This window comes from Xiphias gladius, chromosome 1 (assembly GCF_016859285.1).
Source record: "Xiphias gladius isolate SHS-SW01 ecotype Sanya breed wild chromosome 1, ASM1685928v1, whole genome shotgun sequence".
Classification (NCBI taxonomy): Eukaryota; Metazoa; Chordata; class Actinopteri; order Istiophoriformes; family Xiphiidae; genus Xiphias; species Xiphias gladius.
The window spans coordinates 22,415,437-22,436,633 of record NC_053400.1 but is presented as its reverse complement, the minus strand read 5'-3'; the positions used below and the strand labels follow the sequence as shown (position 1 = coordinate 22,436,633).

At 39.3% G+C, this 21,197-nt stretch overlaps 2 protein-coding genes across 3 annotated transcripts in view; one reads left to right on the top strand and one right to left on the bottom strand.

Annotated features, from left to right (window-relative positions):
- Positions 1-73: 73 nt before the first annotated feature.
- On the bottom strand, positions 74-8,272 carry spg7 (SPG7 matrix AAA peptidase subunit, paraplegin). The gene is made up of 17 exons (XM_040134352.1): positions 7,669-8,272; positions 7,266-7,368; positions 7,075-7,164; positions 6,710-6,951; positions 6,466-6,605; positions 6,096-6,198; positions 5,863-5,988; positions 5,458-5,620; positions 4,754-4,927; positions 4,531-4,655; positions 3,865-3,967; positions 3,531-3,641; positions 3,303-3,418; positions 2,357-2,513; positions 1,824-1,987; positions 1,509-1,586; positions 74-1,396 (listed from the first exon to the last, which is right to left on the bottom strand). The coding sequence occupies exons 1-17, from the start codon at positions 7,885-7,887 to the stop codon at positions 1,190-1,192; spliced, it is 2,421 nt and encodes an 806-aa protein (XP_039990286.1). The 5' UTR covers positions 7,888-8,272; the 3' UTR covers positions 74-1,189.
- Positions 8,273-10,077: 1,805 nt separating this feature from the next.
- ankrd11 (ankyrin repeat domain 11) overlaps positions 10,078-21,197 on the top strand; it is a 97,448-nt gene continuing 86,328 nt past the window's right edge. The window contains exons 1-2 of one of the 2 annotated variants that reach the window (XM_040118582.1): positions 10,078-10,193; positions 10,344-10,552. The gene's annotated coding sequence lies outside the window, so the exon portion shown is untranslated. Of the gene's footprint in view, positions 10,553-21,197 lie in introns of both variants that reach the window. The other variant, XM_040118665.1, reaches the window with a different exon arrangement.

The following is a 21,197-nucleotide window of genomic DNA, read 5'->3' as shown; positions in this document are numbered from 1 at the left end:
ACTAAGTTTACTCATAATTCATACGTACACATATGTTACCACTGAAATGAAATGCTACACAAAGAGCAACACACAATATTTAAATAAAACTTTATTTAAATATTTAGCAACACTGTCCTTTGGGACTTCATATTCACTTGTGGCAATCAAAGCAATACACAGCCCCTAATACAGACTTTTTCCAAAGAAAACACTAACTCAACCTAGTCCATCTATTAACTCAATCAATATGTCTCGCAGTGAGAGAAGGACCAAGCTGTGTGGAGTAATACCTGCCGCTTGATCACCAACATGACAGAAACTTTGATATTTAAACCTTAAAGGGGTATTTCAAGTTGTAAAATTGTAAAAAAGTTTCCTTTTTTGATGGAGAACAGGTTAATTTGGTCCTTGCCGCTTCTGTTTTAGCCTGGTCAAAAAAAAAAAAAAAATGACTCAAGTGCATGCTGTTATGTAATGATGTCCACAGCAATTTACTACAATATGTTGCAATTCTTGTCTGCAGCTCATCTGAATACCAACCGCAATGCAGAACTTAATATGTTTGTGTAGATGTGAGTCACCTGAATGAATGCAAATATATTTGTCAGAGATGCCATTTGCACCAAAGTAGGAAAAACCCGAAATTCAACTTTTTTTCAGTACAGATTAATACTGGAATCCAAACCTGTATATGTTGCACCATGTCTGCATAAAACGATCCCACATCAGTTTCAGGCATTAGCACACAGTGTTGGGGAATTCAAAGAAAGAGCATTTAATTGTTGACTGCACATTCAGTAAATGCTGATTAGATGGCCTTTCTAAACTATCTGCACTTTATGCTAGTTAGTGATATGCTGTATAAATAGACTTGTTTTTAGTGCTTCCAGGGCATAATAATATGGCTGTGCAACAAGGAAGTGAGGAAAAATAGTGGAATTTCTCCCAAAATAATAATTCTCAAAGTTGCACTGGCTTGTTTAGGCCTTAGATTTCAGATTATTTAAATGGATCAGCTAAATGGAAAATAAGTGCCAAAGTATGAATGGATTGCAGAGTTTTAAGAAACTTTGACGATTTCACTTTCAAGGCATTTAAAGCTTCAAAGTGAGGAAATCAGTACCAGGTTTTATAAAATTCACCTAGCCCCTGGTGACCCCCACAAAATGCAGCAGTGGAAAAGAACTTTGAGATGTATATTTTAAGATCAGACCAGCTGTGGATTCATGTCCTCTTCTCTGTGTTTGCGGGGAGGTGGTTGAGGTTCGTCTTCCCCTGTGTCTTGTTTGTCCTTCTCAGCCTCAATCCAGCTTTGTGGGACAATCATCTTCTTGGGCCCATGGGGTGGTGGCCCGAGCAAGGCTTCAATGTCATCGTAGTTCACCACCTCACGCTCGAACAGCGCATTGGCCAACTGGAAAGACAGACCCCAAATAGGTGTGACTTATTATAACTTCACAATAAACCAAAGATAACACAGAAGGTTAGGATGCACAAAACTTATAAACAAAGAACGAACAACTGACCAGTGTCAGCTTGTCTCTGTTGTCCATCAGCAGCTTCTCTGTGTGTCTGTAGGCACGGGCTATCAACATCTTAGCCTCCTGAAAGAGCAACAAGTACTGTCAAAAACAACATTCACTGTGTACTATGTAAGATTAACAGGGAGATGATAGAGTAACCCATCCTATTTCACAGCAGCTGTTAACACTTTGGCCTCATGAAATCACAACCGCAAAAGTTAAAAATCAAGATTTTAAGGTGATAACCAGAACTCATTATGTCAACATGCATGGTGTGCTAATTTGAGAACAGGGAACTAATCCAATTTTAGAACCCACGTGGTCCATCTGCTGCTGCAGGCCCTGGCTGAAAGGACGACGTCCAATGGCACCTTGCTCCTCTGTGTCGGGGAATGAGACCTGTCCGACACTGTCACACATGCCGTACTGCTTCACCATAGAGTAGGCCACACGTGTCACCTTACGCAAGTCATCCTGAGCTCCTGCGGGCACACAGCAAGGATACTTCAAACACTGTTTTGAAGTTAAGGTAAAAATCCCACTGGGTAGTAAGGTATCCTTAACACAGTATAGGAGAGCATTTACACTTGGATGTTCAGGAATTTATCATTTCAATTCTTGAAACAAGTAAAATAATCTGAATTTCATATTAGGAATTATACAATTTTTATCAAAAAATAATTAGATAATATTAAGACTGAGAAGGGCTAGGAATTTGAGTAGTAGAAAGCTTTGAAGAAATTACTTGAAAGCAATCAGCAGGATAAGTGAGAAGCGTTAAGCATTAAAAGAAGGTGATATGCATGTGAGAAGGGAGTGATTACAGTGGATATGAAATAGCTGGAGTGTACCTGTTGTAACTTTGTTAAAGGTGATAGCCTCAGCAGCTCTTCCTCCCAGAGCCATACACATCCGCTCAAACAGCTGCTCCTTGGTGAAAAGGTACTGGTCACGAGGTAAGATTTGGGCAAATCCCAGGGCTGCATTAGTCCGCGGGGCTATGGACACCTGAAAAACACACGACGAACTGAAAAGAACTGAAGGTGAAGCCTCGCTTCTTTTGTTAAATGACTGTCTCCAAGGCCTTTATATGCATCTTAAAAATGTTAGGAAACTATGTATAATTGTCTATCACACTGTATATTAAATATTTTTTTTGTTGTAGTCTGTCATTTTATCAAGTCTTCCTGCACTGTCTTCTTCAGCAGAACGAAAAGACCTCAATGGTCCTTTAATTCATAATTCTGGCTTAATAATTTGTACTCATTCATAAATGTACTGAGGCTGGGTTTGTTGGTGGCCCATCTGGCAACCAATATCGATCTACATGTTAACTGAGTGTTGCATATTTAACACCTAGTTTGATGTCCTGGTCAGTCTGGCTTTGACTCATAGATGTGTGAAAGTCAAGTGGAGCATATACTGGATGATTCAGACCAGCATAGAAATAGAAAAGAGACCCAGGGTCATTTGCACAACTTTGACATAATACACAGTTCCTGTATCTGTAGAAACTGGAAAAAAAAAAAAAAAAAAACCCAAAACACTCATATCAATAAGGTTGAGCAATGACCGATTTACTAACAAGATATTTGCACTAAATTTTAATGAAAATTTACACCTAATCTCTACTCTCCAATTAAATACAGGCATCAGTTAAGTCACACTATCTATATGACTAATCTGATTAAAACAAAATATGGCAGACATACAATTATGTGTTAAAGGAGGACATGTCTTGCTTTTCCAATAAAAGCCTACACTACATCAAGTAGCAAATATACGGGAGAGTGTTACCTTCATGACTGCTTCTGTGTGCTCTAGTAACCATCCCACCAGGGCATGTCCAGACTCATGGAAGGCAACCACCCTCTGCTCCTCTTTACACAGGATCTTACTCTTCTTTACACTTCCTGCGGACACACAGACTTGTCAGATTTTTCCAGAGTAGCAACTAAGACGCATGAAATGTATTGTTTTTCCCATGGCACAGTGTGCCATGATGCACAGTGGGCATCACTGTACCTGCTATTACTCTCTCCACTGCATATTCAAAGTTAAAGGTATCGATGGACTTGTGTCCCTCTCTGGCAGCATGAAGAGCGGCTTCGTTACAAATGTTAGCAATGTCGGCACCTGCAGAGACACAGTGAGTTGGCAACAAAGTTTTCATGGTCACCATATGGGAATGACATTTCAGTAAACATCAACAATGTTGTGTTATTATGTACAAAGATGTTTTGTATTTGTTGATCAAGAGTTTATATTTATTCATGGGTGCAGGCCATTATTTTGTTATGGCCACAGATGTTCATAGATTTACATTTACATGAGGACAAAACAGTAAATATGTATGTACCACTGAAGCCTGGGGTGAGCTCAGCCAGACGCAGAGAGTAGAAATTAGCTGGCTGGGTCAGCTTCAGGATCTTCAGATGTTGCTCGAAGATCTCCTTCCTCTCCTGAGAGACAATGATAAAAATGAAACAAAGTAGATTTAACTGAAAAAAATCTGTATAAACCTCCCAAGCAGCTAACATGGTTCAGTCGTCACAGTATTATAGGTTTGTTTACTTGAGAATATATACTGGAACAGCTTAATAGGATACTCATTTGTAGGAAAGGACTAGTTTCAAGAGGTGCAAGGACTCACAAAAAACTTGGTTTGGTTTGATAAGTGATAGTGCTGAAATCATTTAATATATTTCAAAACAGCAAAAATAGTGGCTGGTTGAGGAAGTGCCTTACATTTCCTCTGTAAGGCAGATGTTTATTATAACACTAAAATTTAAAAAAAGCATTACATATAAGATTGCGAAATAAACTATGGCGTTCCCTGCCACAGTTACAGTGGTTTGTCAATAGTAAATAAACACACAACAAGGTTTTGCTTTACAATATTACAAAAACAAGAAGTGGGGACAAAAACAGGATATATGATTTCAGCAACCACATTGCTGCACACAGTGACTGATCACTTTGTAAATGAGGTCTCTGGCAACTGCGAGCGCTCAAGAAAGACTACCTGCAATGTGGGCAGATCTATAAAGATGTGCCTGTCCAGTCTGCCTGGTCTCATGAGAGCATTGTCCAAGATATCTGCTCTGTTGGTGGAAGCAAGGACAATGACATGGTCTGTTGTTCCCATTCCTGCAAAAGAAGAGTAAGATTTCAGAGTATCATTATTCTGTCTGAAAAGTCTGCCCCTGATGACATCCAACTGCTCTGAAATCTCAAGCGTTACTCACCATCCATCTCTACCAGCAGCTGGTTGAGGGTCTGCTCCTCTTCAGTGTTGGAGAAACCTGACATGTTGGTGGAGCGCTTCTTTCCCACAGCATCAATCTCATCGATGTAGACGATGCAGGGTGCTCGGGCACGAGCCTCCTTGAACAGACTCCTGACCCTAGCGGCACCCAGGCCTACACACAAACGCAATACCAGTCAGTCCAAAACTGTAACATACAGTATCTCATCTGTTTTCAGAAATTAACCTTCTAAAAAGGCTGCCACGACAAGGCTGAGTGGTGACGCCCACACATATATGTGTTAACCAATAATTTGAAACCTCTGGTGTGACAGAATTTTCGAGATATTTACAGACAACAAAATTTTGTGAAATAAGCATTAGTAACGTTTGATGACCAAGAAAATAAGGGCATTCCGCCTATAAATGAGTCAGATCTGTTCAATAAATTACAATGTATCCCTGCAGTGTAAAACAGGAAAAGACATTAAATCTATAGGCTTAGCCTATAAATGTTGTGGTATACGGCATTGGTTTATGCTACAGGATATACTGCATGCTCCCCATACAAATAAAACTTTAAAATAAAAAAAATATATATATCATCATAACCAGCAGTATTCGTGCATGTTGAATATCGGCATTATTTTGATGTACGTTAACTGGCTTCACGTCATATTAATTGCCTGTGCTATCTTTACATACCTCCAATGACCTCCACAAACTCAGAGCCAGCCATAGCCAGAAAGGGCACCTGGGCCTCAGTGGCTACAGCCTTAGCCAGCAGCGTCTTCCCACAGCCTGGAGGCCCAAGCAGCAATGAACCCTTGGGAACCTTGGCTCCCAGCTGGAGGTATCGTTCTGGATTCTGACAACAGATAACATCACTGTGCTGAGTAGTAGACTAATGTGAGATTGCATGGTAGATACAAAGGACTTCAGTTCATCAAGTAAAAATTGGAGCGAAGGGTGAGCTAAACCATCAATCAGATTCACCTCATCCTTAGATTACTTAAGGTGGATTGAATATTCAATGACTGCTTCATATAAAAAGCATGGCAAATACACTGTACAAGAACAATATATATTATATTGAGTCTGGTTTCTTACCTTGAGGTAGTCGACAAATTCCTTTACTTCCATCTTAGCCTCATGCATGCCTGCTACATCTCTGAAACTCACACCTTTACCCGACTTGCCGTCCACAATGGTGAACTTGGCCATCTTCAGCTGATTCTGTTAAGTATGTTGTAATATGCAATTAATCAACTAGTTAAAATCAGTGGGACACAACAAGAACCCCAAATGTACACATGCCGCTCTGCTGACGCGGTGTCACTCACAAAAGCGCTGAAGCCTCCTTCTCTGCCACCCATGCCTGCGAGTCGAAAGATATACCAGAGAATAGCCACGCCGATAGCAGCCATCCCCAGAGCATAGACTGCACTGCAAAGTGAACAGATGGGATGAAATCAGGGGTTCAAGACATTACACACATTTTTAAAAGAAACCGACTTATTGGCTCTTTATGAAATTACTAATGAGAAGAATAATCCAACACAGTGACAAGTTAAATGAGGTTTTTAAGGCTGACACATCCTTTAACTCGATATGGATATAGCATTCCTTTAAATTGCTCATTAAACCTTTGCAGGCGCCTCTTATTTGATTTCTTTCGATTTAAACTTGCTTTGAGAAAGGTCATGTTCTTACTTCCCAAAGAATCCGGTGCGTTTGTACGACACTGGTATCCTGTCCTTAGTGTCGATATTCAGCTCTTCTTCGGCGGCTCTAAGCTTCTCCTCAAATTTGTCAATGTTGGCAACCTGCATTCTGTACATGAGCGCCAGCCTCTGCAAAGCAAGCAACATGGCAGGAAATGAGAGGTTAGCATGCATATCTGCTATGAAAGTTCTGATGCTAATTGCGTGTCTGCATTAAATCCTGCACGACGTACAGGCCGTCCGAAGATAACGGCTCCTGGATGAAGGTAGATTTCTACAATGTCACTCTCGGGAACGACTTGTACACGTGAAACCTCTCCCTTGGCCAGCATCTCGTTGACAAAGTCATTCCAAGAGATGTTACCGCCACTGGTGTTTATGGAGTTCAGCAGGCTCATGATGAGCGCTATGATGAAGAGGGTTCGCAGGCGTTCCCGGTACATCTGGTCCTCTTGCTCACGACGTTTCTTCTCCTCTGAAAGGTGACGCAGATTAGGGAATGAAAAGGATCAGAGAAAAAAAAAACAAAACATGAAGACCACAGCCAGATGTTGTGCAGTAATTTAACAGTCATGTGCCAAGGCAGTTTATCACTTGCCTTCATCTTCCTCTGGAGTTTTTCCCTTTGGTCCATTACTTTTATTTTTCTCTTGTTTAGATTGAGACGTACTGAAGAAGTTTGTTGCCCCTGAAATCAAGGTGTTTTTCATCATGTGTAAGTAAAATACAATCATATCATGAGTATATGAGTTTATAATCATAGTAAGGTTGATAAAACTGAATGTTTACCTAATAGATTTACCAAACCAACAGGGTTCCTCAGCAGGTTGCTCCTGATTAATTCTTTGCTAATTCTCTTCATGCCAGGACTCAAAGGTCTGTGGAGAAGACTCTACAATGGGAATATTTTGTTGTGACAAAACATCAGTAAAACATGACAGAGAGGAAGGAAAAACAACTGCAGTAGTTTACACATGCATTAAAACTTCATCACAATACAATGCATTTAAAAAAAAAAAAAAAAAAAAAGGCCACAGGTATACAGATCACACCTCACAGACCCATTGCAAGATGTCTCTAAGGTAACGGCGGTCTGACTTTTTCTAGATTTTACTCAAAATCTGGTGTTGTACTTAGAGAAGCTCTCACCCAACTATCATGTTCGGTGAACCTCTGATCTATTTTGGCGTACCTGAAGGAGTTTCTGTGGCTGACTTGTGAGCGTCCGCTCCGATTTTGCCAGAAGCATCTTGCTGACGGTAGCGCATCTCGACAGCACATTTTGACCAGTGTCGCCGAATATCGACTTGTTCGCTAATACATGAGAGTTTCGCCTTGACAGCGCCCACGATAAACCTGTACCGTATTTTCTGCAAAGGCCAGCACGGTTCTGCCACAACAAAGCTGACATAGTGCCTGTTATCACCGACTGCAGTATATTACCTGGACAGTTGTTATGCCATAGCTATCAGCTTTCTGCTAAGCTACAACTGTGTGTTTTAAGACGGTTGTTTACCCCAAACCTCCGTTCGGAGCTAGCTTGCTACGTTATTTAACCGTGCAGCCAAACAAAGATGTCAGCTCGAAATCAACACTGCAAATACCTACTCTCAGATTTCCTGCGCACGGAATAGAAAGCAAAAAAAATAAAATACGAATTTGCTCTAAATTCGATTTTATCGCCGTTGGCTAAATTTTCATAATTGCAGAGACAGTATTTAATCTGTGCTGGATATTGCATAAGTGCAGTTTAACACATCTCATAGGCTTTGAAATCATCTTTGCGTCGAACTTTGAACTCCAACCTTTCTTGTTCTTCAAGGACCTACCAGCTGCGCAGACGTTTGCGCACCGGTAATAGAAATGCAATTTAAACGCTGCAATCTCTCAGTTATGCTGTGAACTGTAATTAACACTCACTAGCTTTTTATTAATGTTAAATTCTGCCCACTTTTTGAGACTAACTTTGACAGTGCACAATGCAGCAAGTCTACTGCATTAGACACAGTTTCCCTCGCGCATTCAACTGATTAAATTATTATTATAAGTTCCACAATGATTATTCTAAGATCCATATTCATACAAGTATAGTAATAAGGTTAAACCCCGCTTTATTGTTTTTATTTAAAGAAAATCAACAATATATCCAAACTTGTTTCACTGACAAATATTTAAAATCGAACAAACAATACAAAAATACAAGAAAAAAAAATTCATTGTATAATTATAGCAATGACCTATTTAAATAGTACTAAAATAATAATAAATTGGCAAATAATAAAACACAATACAACAATTGCCCCGAGCAAAATATAAAAATATGTTTTGATTGATTGTCTGTCCAGATAATAGCAGCAATACGAAACGTAAAAAAAAATAGTATTTCACCTCATCAAATGATTCTGTGTTCAGATGACTATATGGGCTTGTCTATAATCTCTGAACCCACTGTGAAAAATGTAAAATGCGGAAAGTATATTTTTCTAAGTGTGTTGACACTTTAGAAGTAGACCAGCAGGGTGCGCTATTAGTTAGGTTTATTAAGTAGAGCTCGGGCTTCAGTGGACCTTGATCCAGTTGGGTTTAGCAAAATAAATACATATGAACGCATTTTGTTGGCAGTTTTAAGATCCAACTTGTAAAAACCTAGCACATGTTTTGAGATGCAGTATCATGGAGCCATGTGTCATGCACAGTTTGCGGGTTTTCATTGCAAATTATCGTAATTGTATTAACGACTTTCTGCTCTTTACTTGAAGGCGCACATAACAGTGAAATTAGCTCGGGGAGTCTTTAGTAACTAGAACGAAAGCAAAAGCAGATTGCGGGTTCTCATACCCCCACTGATTTTGCAAATAATGAAATCAACAACATCGTGAAAAGCGACGTGTACAGGTCAGTTTGAGTGACTTTTCAAGAAACCCAATAAGAGTACAAAATCTTTTCTTTGAACCAATGGGAGCCTTCGTTTCATCCTGTCGCGTTTCATTTTGACCACGGGTGCGTCAAGTGTGTTCACCGGCACGCTCCGCTTGGTTGCTTACTCCGTCTCCTTTGACCTAGGAGACAGAGGTGTGCCCCCCCATCCACGGAAAACAAAATTTAAAGCTTGATAAGGGCCAAAATATATGGGGATTACCGATACCTGTGATTGTACATTTATGTGAAGTCAGTTAGCCATTACAGACAGTTAATACATCGTTTCGTGAATGTCTTTGTTAGCATATTTACAAAATGCTTACAGTTATTTAGTTTACATTTTGCAGTACACGTCAGCGTTAGCTTTTTAATTAAGCTATGTAAAATCCGAATGTGTAAACAGCGAATCTGAATAAACAAAGTTAAAGGTTTCTACAGATGTAGAAAAACGACTGCACCCAATGCTTGTACTCCATTTCCTTTTCTTGGTCTCCAACTATATAATGGAGTGTGTTCTCTTGCATTTGAAACTGTTCACAGTGAGTCAGCCACGTTGGAGCCAAGCTTGTGTTTGTTTTGAAGCGGGAACAGGAGGCTTTGCGGATCCAAAATGGCGTCAGTTTCAGCATGCGCGGAAACGGTATCCGCCTACGGCGCTAGCGCCAATCAGCACGCTCGTTTTATTCCCGAAGCATTTCCGTCCCGTACGTCCACACACCGAAGTCAAAGGCCGCTCGAAAACCGCTCGAATGGGTTGGCGGAGAGGATTAAACCGAAACAGAATATGATATTTTGATGGTATGCGTCCAGTCAAGCAAGCCTACCGTTATACAAATGGACTTTTAAAGGTTCGCAATTTGTGGTGAAGATGAAATAGCTACGCTGTAAACCAGTTACGTGGATATTTTAGTCTTTTTTTCTTTGGACGTCTGTTTTTTGGTCTACAAGGTTTTATCAAGCTAGCGCTAGCCTCGATTCTACTGAGCTGCTTTTGAGCTGCGATGGTCGTCGTGAGTTTATGCGGATGTCTCCGGGCCAGTCTATACTGAACCGACGGCAACAAATGGGACCATCCAGCATCGGCCGAAAACATCGCGGCATAGACTAATTATTAAAAATTCATTTAAGTATTTGAATTTGTGGAAACTCAAACAGAGGTAAGTCGCATTTTTACTGGCACTGCATAGCTAACGCGTTAACAACAACAAACTGACTATTGCTACCCCCGTGGTTAACTCGGGTTGTTGTGTGTTGAGACTAAGGTCAACTTGCACTATCTTCATTTACTAATGATTTCAAAGCACGTGCTATATTTATTGAATTATTTTTGTTTTCACTGGATATTTAAAAGATTTTACCACGCTGCTCTGTTTATTTAACGCAGCCTTTCTATGGTTATGCTTAGCTGTGTTTTTTGAAATGCCGATAATTTGATCAGAAATGTAATGCATTACGAGCGTTACACGTTTTGGTAACGTAAGCCATCTGAAGTTGTTTTGGCAAATTTGGCAAATAATTTAGCTGTAGTGAGTAATTGCTCATGTGTGATGAGACGGGCATTGGCAGTATGTAGATATGTTAAAACTAAATTTAAATGTTTTAAGTAAGTAACTAGTGCTGCATATTTTGATACCATGCATGCACGTATCCGTACATGCAAGATAACAGATTAACAAGTCAGCCTTGTGCATGTGTTTTTTAGAAGTCTTGTCTTGGAAACAAAAATGAATTAACTTACACCGCACATGTACAGTAAGTTTTACAGTTATGTTGGGTTTAAATTTTTTGCATACTCTCAGGATTACCACCAAGGGGGAGTTGCAATATCCCAGGCAAAAAATATTATTACATTTTTCAAAGGAATATACTAAAACATCTAAATGTTGACCTATTTTTGATTCCCAAAATGGCACTAGTTATTTTGCAGTTGACCTAATGCAAAACCAGTTTACCTGCTTATCCAGTACAGTGTGCACAGCGTCATAAATTCCTGTCATGAAAGTATATGTCTTGTCCATTTGCTGGTCTGTTCCACCCCTAAGGCAAAATGGATGTGCTACAAGCCTGTCTGTAAGGAAAGTAATGAACTAGAGTGTCAGAACTAAAACTCTTTGTAGGACTATTTAAAAAACGGTGCTTTTAAATGCCCACAGGCTATCTGGATTTAACAGGAAGTGCCTGTAAATACCCAGTAGACTAACAGTGAGCTATATGGATGGATAACTGTCACAATACCCTAAGTTGATTCAGTGGAGTGACTGTGTTTTCTGTGGTAAATAAGATGGAAAGGAGAGGCACATTATGGTTGGATTTGAGTTGAGCTGTAGAAGGAAACAGAATGTGGAGGAGAACCTCTCCACTTTGGTGCAGTACCAGTGCTGAAGAAAACACTGCAGTGCCGCTGGTGGTGTTTTCCACCAAGATATTGAGAGTGTTTTAGTTTGTTGGGGCGTTCATGTTGACTACACTGCAGAGGCAGTGATGCATGTCTCTGTCTCCCTTGAGCTTGCGTAGGTCCTATTTCTCTCTGCTACAGTTAAAGCCTCAATTCAAATTTTATTGAATGCTCTTTTCTGTTATATATACATACATTATAGTGGGTGAGATGTGAATATAACCAAGGCAATTTTGAAGAATTCTTAACAGATTTTATCTCTTATACATTACCATACATCACTGATGTGTTTACATTGTGAAAGTATGATAACATTTTCATAGTGATTGAAAATGTCATTTGAATTCAAGTTTCCCTTTAACATATTAAGTGATGTCATTCTATTGCTGGGCCTGTCAGTCAATTTGATAGTAGAATTTTTTTGTTTTTTGACATTATATTCTGTACACACATTTCACAGGTCTACAATGTAGTGGACACATGTGCCTTTTATTTATTTGTTTCCTTATGGAAGTATTTGCTAGTGTTAAATTCTATTTTAGATTATTGCAGTTGACTCATAAATAGCCAATCCCAGACAGTATTGAGGAGCTGTAAATCAGGAATGATGAAAATGCCAGATCAAAAATCAAATGTGCCTTCCAAAATTTTTTTTTTTAGATATTTCAGAGATTAAGTCAAATTATATCTTGTCAAAAGTACAGATATTTGCCATGCTGCTTGACCCCCCCGAACTGTACGTCCCACATGGTTCCCATAAGTAAAGGCTAGATTTTGTCTCTGTTACTATAAGTGGTACTAGAGAATTAAGGCATAGTCTCTGTCTGCAACAGGAAATCGAGTTCTGCTGGGGTCAGAAAGGTCATGAGCTGTGATTGTAGCTCGGGGTTACACGTTTTGTGTAACAGAAATGTAGGCAGCATGTCTATGTTTCTGCTCATCTGCTGTTGTTGTTGTTGTTGCCGCCTATCTGATTCTTAGGTGGCCTACTGTGTATTTTTGTAAACTGACTAAAAGGCTGAGTTAAAGACAAACACAACTGAGTCTGTGAATCATGACAAAATAACAACGGGTGAAAGTGAGAGAACAAGGAGTTCTAGATTGCTCTGTTTGGGTGACTCGACAGTAACAGTTGCACAGGATGAAGCAGATGTTTATTATAACCATGTCCTATCAGTATCATTGAATGGCCAACCACGCACAAGTATTGATTTTGAGACCGTTAAACCCAAATGAAAGTAGAAGTGTCATCAAAACATGAAAAGAATGGTAAACGAGAGAGCAGATTAAAAAAAGATGCAGAGACCACTGCAGTAGTTGCACAGTAGAAATCATGCTTCAGAACATGACTCTGCATATTTACTTTTTAGTCTATTCTCATAAAGGACCACAACAGTCAAACTGCAGAGTGGCTGTGTGGTTTTTTTTTTTTTTACACCAGTGACCCTGCAAATGTATTAAATTAGTCACTGTAAGTAAGTATTTTGTCTTTTTAGTGAAACTGAGCCACATGTTCTGGTGAAATCCATTGTATGTGAAAATAAGCCATATGTTTTGTTGAAATCCATTGTATGTGAACCTGAATAACTTTTTATGTACTCTTAGTAATATTTGTCAGTGAAATTTGTCATATAATTTATGCAGCAGGGCCATTATAATCCATAATCCACTCCAGGCATTTAAGTCATTTGTCAGGTAAAAATACCAAACCTCTGCTGGTTTCAGATTTTCAAATGTGAGCATATTCGTGCCTTATCTTTTTCATATCATTGTAAATTGTATACCTTTTGGGTTTTTTAGCTGTTATGCAGACAAAATAGGCAATTAGAAGACATCAGTTATGGATCTAATACAGACACATGTTATGTTTTTATGAATATTTCTTACAGTTTATGACCTGAGTGGCTAATCAGTCCATCGGAAAGGTAATTGGTAGGTTAACTGATGTTAAAAAAGATTGTCAGCCCTACTCCTGCCCTTTTATTTGAGTTGCAAGTATTTCAGGTCAACATACTAGCAATTGATTCCTTTTATAAGCACATCATTCTGCAACATGATTGTATATCCATTATGTTCCTTTTGTACATGACTAGTCAAGATAATATTACCCCAAATAATATGTCATATATAAATGATATGTGGCTGGCAGTATTGACACCATGTCTTCCTCTGTCTATAACGTTGCTCCATCTAATGTCATGATCAGATTTCTCTGTGCATCTTGTATGTTTGTACAAAGCTGTTAATATGCATTAAAAGGCACATTTGTTTATGTTCCATTACCTTGTGTAATATTTTAAGGAGTGGCCAAAATACTGTTGGTCTTGTAAGAGTTTCTTATTATGAGTAGATAAGATGAAGACATTACACTGGAACAAAACTTTTGTAGTTTTGTTTCTATATCAGTAGTCGTCGAGGGAAAAAAATAAGCAGTACTTTTCCTGCTCTCATGCCCCCTTATAAGATGTATTATATAATAATAAGACGCGTAGGTGGATGACACAGTACGCAGTTCATTGTGCAATTTCTTCCCTGAATATTGCTGAGAAACCTTCTTGAGGTTCAAATTAAAGAATACAGCAGCTAGTTGTGCTAGTGGTAAGAGGGAAAAGAAGCCTTAAGCTGCAACTCCAGCACCCACTCTGCCTGCCCTCTGTCTATGCAAGCTCTCCCCTCCCCCTCTTGTGCTGGGAGTGTGGTCCTTTTAGGTAAACAAGCATGGCTACTCCTGTTTCTTGCCCCTTTCTGTCTGTCTCTGCCTTTCTTTCTCTCTCTCCATGTCTCAGTTCCTCCCTCACTCTCCTCTCTTCCTCCCTGTTCGAGTTGTCTAAATCTTTTATAGCTGCTGTTCTACCAGCACAATCTCAGCAGATACTCAAATGGCATCTGAAGCCCTTTGAAATTCAGCCTAGTCCTTTGCCCCCTCCTCTATCCTCGAAGCGAAATGGAACAAAATGGCGGGCCCCAATCCTGCTGTTTCCCTCAGGGACTGTAGAGCCTCATTTTGGGGTTTAGGAAGTCCTGATGGTTGACGCCGTCTTTAATTCATGGTAGGTTGTGCTTACGTGCTAGTCTTCCACTGCACCACTCTTGATAATATTTTTTCTTCCCTCAGTCTCTTGCACATCAAAGGGAAAGGTTCTCTATTCTGGCATGCTGCTGCTTCTCCAGAAATGTGCTTTTTACAGACTTGGCTTTTGATCTTTCTGATTGGAGCTTGAAGAAGGAATATTTTGTCTTCTTATTTTTAAGGGAAAGTTACTAATATGCTTAATCTTAATTTCAGGTATGTAGAAAATTTCAAAACTTGTATCACACAGGAGTAGGGGGGGTTTGATTTGTCTTGCCATTCTTTAATAAATACATTATGATATGGGCTGACCAGCAACTTAGCCCGTTTACCTTATTGATTTAAACTATTCAAATTTCCATTATAATTAATTTTCTTTCAGTAAGGTGAATAAACATAAGTGTAACTGAAGATTATAAGAAGAGACACTACTACCTCTGCTTCTTGTCTTTTTGCAAGAACAAAATGCCCCCCATTCTGTTTTCGTACCTTTTTATATGGAACAGCGAGGTGGAAAAGGCACAACATTCCTGCCTTGAGCAGGCTGTATAAGAGTGGCATGAGATATCTATGTAGGCCTACAGGGTACCATTTTATTACACTTTGAGTTTCATTATGAGTTATACCAAAAAGGCTCAGGCTCAGTCATTATAAGTTTTACTCATATTTGTCTCACACTGTGAACTCAACGGTTAAATTTAATTTTGGTAGATTTAATTTGTTAATTTGTTCCCTTATACCAACACATCTTCTTAGCAGTTTTATTAGTTAACATATTTGTCAAAGAGATACTATTATATACTACTACATACTATTGAAATTCTCAAGGGTTTATCGTAAGGAACAATGATAATAGGTGAAAGTCTTGACTATAAAAAGCCCCATTTCAGTTGTGCATGTGTTCCACACTGAGAAAACATGAGTAGGTAACACTATTAGACAAATGGTTGGTTTCCCGTTGACCTGGAGGCATGAATTAGGGGTGGTGCAAATCTGGAGTCAACAGTTGGTAATTTGATTGGATGTGCTGCTGAGCAGGAGGTTGCATGTGATGATATATTATCCATACACGGCATTGGAAATGTCCTGAGGTTAGTCGGCCAGGTCTGGGAGCTGATGGCAGAGACAGTCTGTGTGATCTGTCCCTCTGGGCCCAGCTGTTCTGGTCTGTTCAGCCTGTCGTTGACACATGGAGAAGAAGACAAGACAGGCTAGCTTGTCTGTACTCACTTACCATCTCTGTTGCTCCTCTGGAATCTTAAAGCCCATTATAATGGTTTTCCATGCTTATAATATGTTTTTTAAAACTTCCTAACAATCTATGTTATAAACCAGATCATAGTAAAAACGCCACAGTAATAAGTCCAAGAGTAAAGACGAGAGGAAAAAGATCTAACTCATTGCATATGGAACCTGCTTTTCACAGTTAGAGGCTTTAGTGAATAAAATTGTATAAGGCTTTTTAATTTTAAGTAAGCATGGCAATTGTTGCCAGCAGAGTTATAGATTAGGTTAGTTAGATATTATTGAGGTAATAAGCTGGTCTTAATCTACATTGGGACATTTTAACCACTGTTGTGAGATCAGTTCTACACGGTGAACTGTTAGACGAAGAGCTGCAAGTGCTTGTTGCACATTGGGCATTCATGTTCTAGGGATGCTCCGATACTGACTCAAATGGCTGGATCGGATATCAGTGACAATAGGGCCAATCTATTCAATTCATTTCTATGTTATTCTATGTTTTTGTTTACATGCGCGTACATGGTCATGCTACAGCAGTACGCCGGTAAATCCCCACCAAGTAAAAGTTCGTAAGCAGCACAAAAATCAACGAAGAGAACAGAAAAAAGTTTTGTCCACTGTGGCAGTCTCTGTTACTCACATATGTTGTCCTTTGTTGTTGTTTTTTTTCATTAAATGTTCGACAGAGCCCATTTTATTCCACCAATACATTGACCGAGTCACTAGCTTAGCTTTAGTTTGTAGCAGGAGTAGAAAGGAGAGAGAAAACGGCCACCGTTCTAGCATGGGCAATTAGCTCCTTAATCCCTGGCAAAACTCTTCAAAAAAAAATTAGCAGTCCACAAACCTGCTGACAGTGGTGTAAGGCTGGTCACTCTTAGTGGTAACTATAAACTTTATTTTCATTGAATTAAAGTACTTTAAGATCCTGGCTAAAGCAAGAACATGGGGACAGCTTCCTCTGTGTAACCTGGTCCCCTTTAAAGTCTGCTTCAACAGTAGGACCACTGAACACTGGCCACAAACATGATACCTCACTCCCTTAACATTGTATCACTCCGCCAGTGTTAACCATCACTAAAATTACAGGCAAAGTGCACCATATTATGTAGTTCCTGATCTTAAATAAGGAACAAACTTGTGTGTGTGTGTGTGTGTGTGTGTGTGTGTGTGTGTGTGTATTGTAATTACCATTAATTAAATTATACCAATTCTCTCAGTAAACCTGAGGAAAAAATGAGGTAATCTCTAAAATAAAGCACAGTGAGGCTAACAGCTTATTAATTAAACACTGTTATAGGATCGGTACTCAGTATTGGCCGATACCTGAAGCCCAGGTAATAGTATCGGTATTGGGACTGAGAAAGTCTGATCAGTGCATCCCTATCATTTTGTGCAGGCCCTCGTAGTGGGATATACTGATGGTGGTATTCAGCACCACCAAAACTGAAGTAAATTTACCAGAAATCAGACGCATTGTTTGTCCTAGCATTACACATGCATAATGGCATCAGTGTTTAACACCAGGTTTTTCCTTAGGTTTTCAGAGGGCTTAGGTGCTGTCTGGGTTGCAGGGGGTTTGAAATTACTTGAAGGAAATTTTATTTCATATAGATGTGATATACCTGTATGTTGGAAAGCAGTTTTGTCTTTTTTGTTTCCCATCACTTTAGAGATGGAACAGACCATAACCAACTTTTGTCACCCTGAGATAAAAAAAAAATGTCTGGGATTTATTGCTACTTTTTGAAATTGCTTCATGCTGACTACTGTTGTGCTCAGAGGCAAACGGCTATATCAGTTTTCTTTAAGCCCTCTTACGCCTGGCCGTCCCCTTCGAGTTGGACATAAAGTATAAGCTGAGACACGGGGTAAGGGTGCTAGGACAAAGTATTGGGTGGGGGAGGGTAGAGGTGGTGTGGCCTGGCTGAATCTCAATCACCAAGGCCCTTCAGCAGGACTGGCCTTTTGATGGGCCAGCTGCAGCCATTCATCCACCGATTTACATTGAAATGCAACAACAGGAAGGGGGGAGGGGAAGACTGTGGGGAGATGGGCCTCTGCGCTTGTGCGAGTGGGATGTGAATGAAAAGCAAGGGCATACCTAAATACCAAAGAGAGGAGGTCCGTCAGTCGGGGCCCACACCCCTGCTCACCAATACGTGCAGCCATACTTTGTTTTTTCCCCTAGCATCCTGTGGGGCAGTATACTTAACACAAAGGATCTAAGCACCCCTTTGACCAGTGCATGCATTTTCACCACTCAGCTCTTTTCTGTCTGTACAGCCAGGCTGGTGGCTATAAAGAGGCTGTGATTCATCCCACGGTCCGTTTTAACAACACTCTAATGTTACACCTGTTGTTAGTGAGGCTTTTTGTACTTTGCATTCTTCATATTTTGTGGGTAATTGCCTTCGCACAGATGATTTACTTGTGTGAATTCTTTATCAAGGCTTATTTATGAATCTTGTATGGGACGTGGAGTTTAAAGTTCTTGCTCCTGGCTTGCTGTAATGGAGGTCATACTGTGCTATTGACTGGTAGAAGAAGCTTGTTCTCATTAGGGGCTTTAGACACAAACTGTAGTTAGACAAATGAGGCCAGTGTGTCATTTTTCTGAGTTCATTCAGCTTTCCAGGATAACTTGGATGTATTCAGAGGTGTGCATGCGACAGTGATTGAGAGGCATTTTGGACAGACAGTAACACTGCATTTACAAACCACAGCCTTCTCTTTCATTTCAGTGAGACTGGCTCATATTTCATTTTTTTTTTTTTTTTTTTTACTGGTACCTGTAGCACAATGCCCACACCAACACATCCCCTTGCATTTTTTTGGACACAGTGCTATTTTCATTCTACATGCCTGCTAACTTAAGTACAAAGCTAATGGCGCGTACTAGACTTGTTTCGCATGACCGTTATTGATGTTGAACCATTGCTAGTAGACCTAAACTACAGTTTAAGTTGTTACAGAGTTGGTAGCTGCAGTAGACAGTTGAATAGGCTTGAAGGGTTTATGTGGTCATGTTGTCAAAATTTAGAGTTGCCTGTGCTGTAAACTCCTAATGTAGTGAATTTGCAAGCTGGTAATAATAATAATCTGAGGAAAATGCACAATCAGCAATATGGCACGACAGAAGGTGTTACCAATTTTAGCGCACCAACTTTTCTTATTTGAGAAATAGTTCTAGGTTGTCAAAATACTGCACTGTAAATACAGTTTGTTGCTCCTTTTGCTTTTACAATAAAGTGACAAATGGGATTATCTCATCATGAATCTCACAAACAGATCAATTGACGGTACATCTGTGTCAGACTTGTGCACTTGTCAAAGATGCACTTAAATCTTTAAAGGACATTTGCATCTGGCTAAAAATTCCCAGAAAATCGTAAACACAAGTACTATAAGTATAAAATGAGGAAAATGTTACTCATATTAGTGTATATTTTAGCCAAAGTCAGTGGTACAGTATTTTAAACTCAGTATTTGTATTATTCATTACCACTAGTAATGTGACGATAAAATTGTGCAAAATTGCACAATCATCATAGTATTCAATTTGTTGGTCAGCCAAAAATAAACAACATAAATAACAATTTTGATAATTGATTAATTGTTGTAAGTCAAGCAAAAATAGCAAAACAATCAATATTTCAAGCTCATTAATTGAAAATATTTGTTGCTTTCTCTTTTGTGTTTCATTGTAACTTGAATATCTTTGGGTTTGGGACTGTTAGTCAGACTAGCTAACTAGCAATTTTAGGAAATTTCCTTGGGCAACTGGAAATTTTCTTGGGCATTTTTAAAAATTTAGCATTTTGTGTTTTGTTACAGTTTTCTGTCATCCACAATATATAGATTAATCTAAAAAAAATAGTAAACCAAATAAACAATACTAAAAAAATCCCAAATTGCAACCCTGAATAGTTTAAATTTGATATTGTCTAGAATATTCTTACTAAGTCATAGAGAAGGTGAGAATGAAATGCCTCTTTTTTGGGGGCAGGGATAGGAATGAGCTGGTGTGTTTAACCAGAGCAGTCAACAGGGAGTGGAAAATCACATCATCTTCAGTCAGCCTGCACAGGGACTTTCCCTCCTGAATATGTGGCAGCACAGAGCAGTTCTTAAAGCTACAGGCCAGTATGTGTTTGGCCCTTGTATCGAGACTTTTACGTCCACATTGTATCCCTGTGTCATACATTGTAAAGCTACTTCACTGAGTTATGTGTTTTGCCCAGAAAGGAAGCAGTCTAAATGGGAAGTGGGAAAATAGGAGAACAGGAAATATAGAAGACATTTAAGTTGGCTTGGAGCTACCAATAATCTTTCCAGCATTTTACTGTTTGTCTGCCAAGGCTTAGAACAGTCACAGATCTGTGATTGGGTGACTACAGTTAACCAGACACTGATCTTTAAAGTTCTTTTGATGCTAGAACCTTCTTCCCTATAAATACACTGCCTTGTTTTTGTGCCCATCTGTGTGTTTGTGAGGTGTGTGTGTGTGTGTGTGTGGTTGCATGTGTGCTTGTGCCACTCATACTCCCTGCAGTGAATCTTTTTATAGAAACAGCAGCCAGCAGTGTAATCTCTGGCGTGGATGTAGGACAGCCTTTTATTTCTCCTCATTACTTATGCAAAGCCATTTCTCACCCACAATCACTGCGTAGCCTGTTTGAATGAATACAGTTTTCTAAGAAAAAGGTGATCAGTCAAAGGATCATACCAACGCTTGTGCATGTTTTATCACATGTTCTGCAAATTGCGTATACTTTGTTACTGCTGGTCCTTTGCTTGAAGCATTAATTTTAATTTTTTTTTATTATGAATACATTTTTCCCAGCTTTGAGGTATCATGTCTTTATTTTCATTTCAGTACAGTATAAATTACTTTTACGTCATTATAGTTTTGTGATAATACAGGTTTAGAGCTAGATTTTTTTGAGAAGTCTTCCATATTGGTGTGGACTTGCTGAGAGGAAACTGTAATCAGAATTTCAGCTGCCAAAATATTTTACATTCATTGTTTTCAGTGTCAGAAAAACACACCTGAAAGGCAGGTAGCAAACATTATAGTCATAAAAACAGT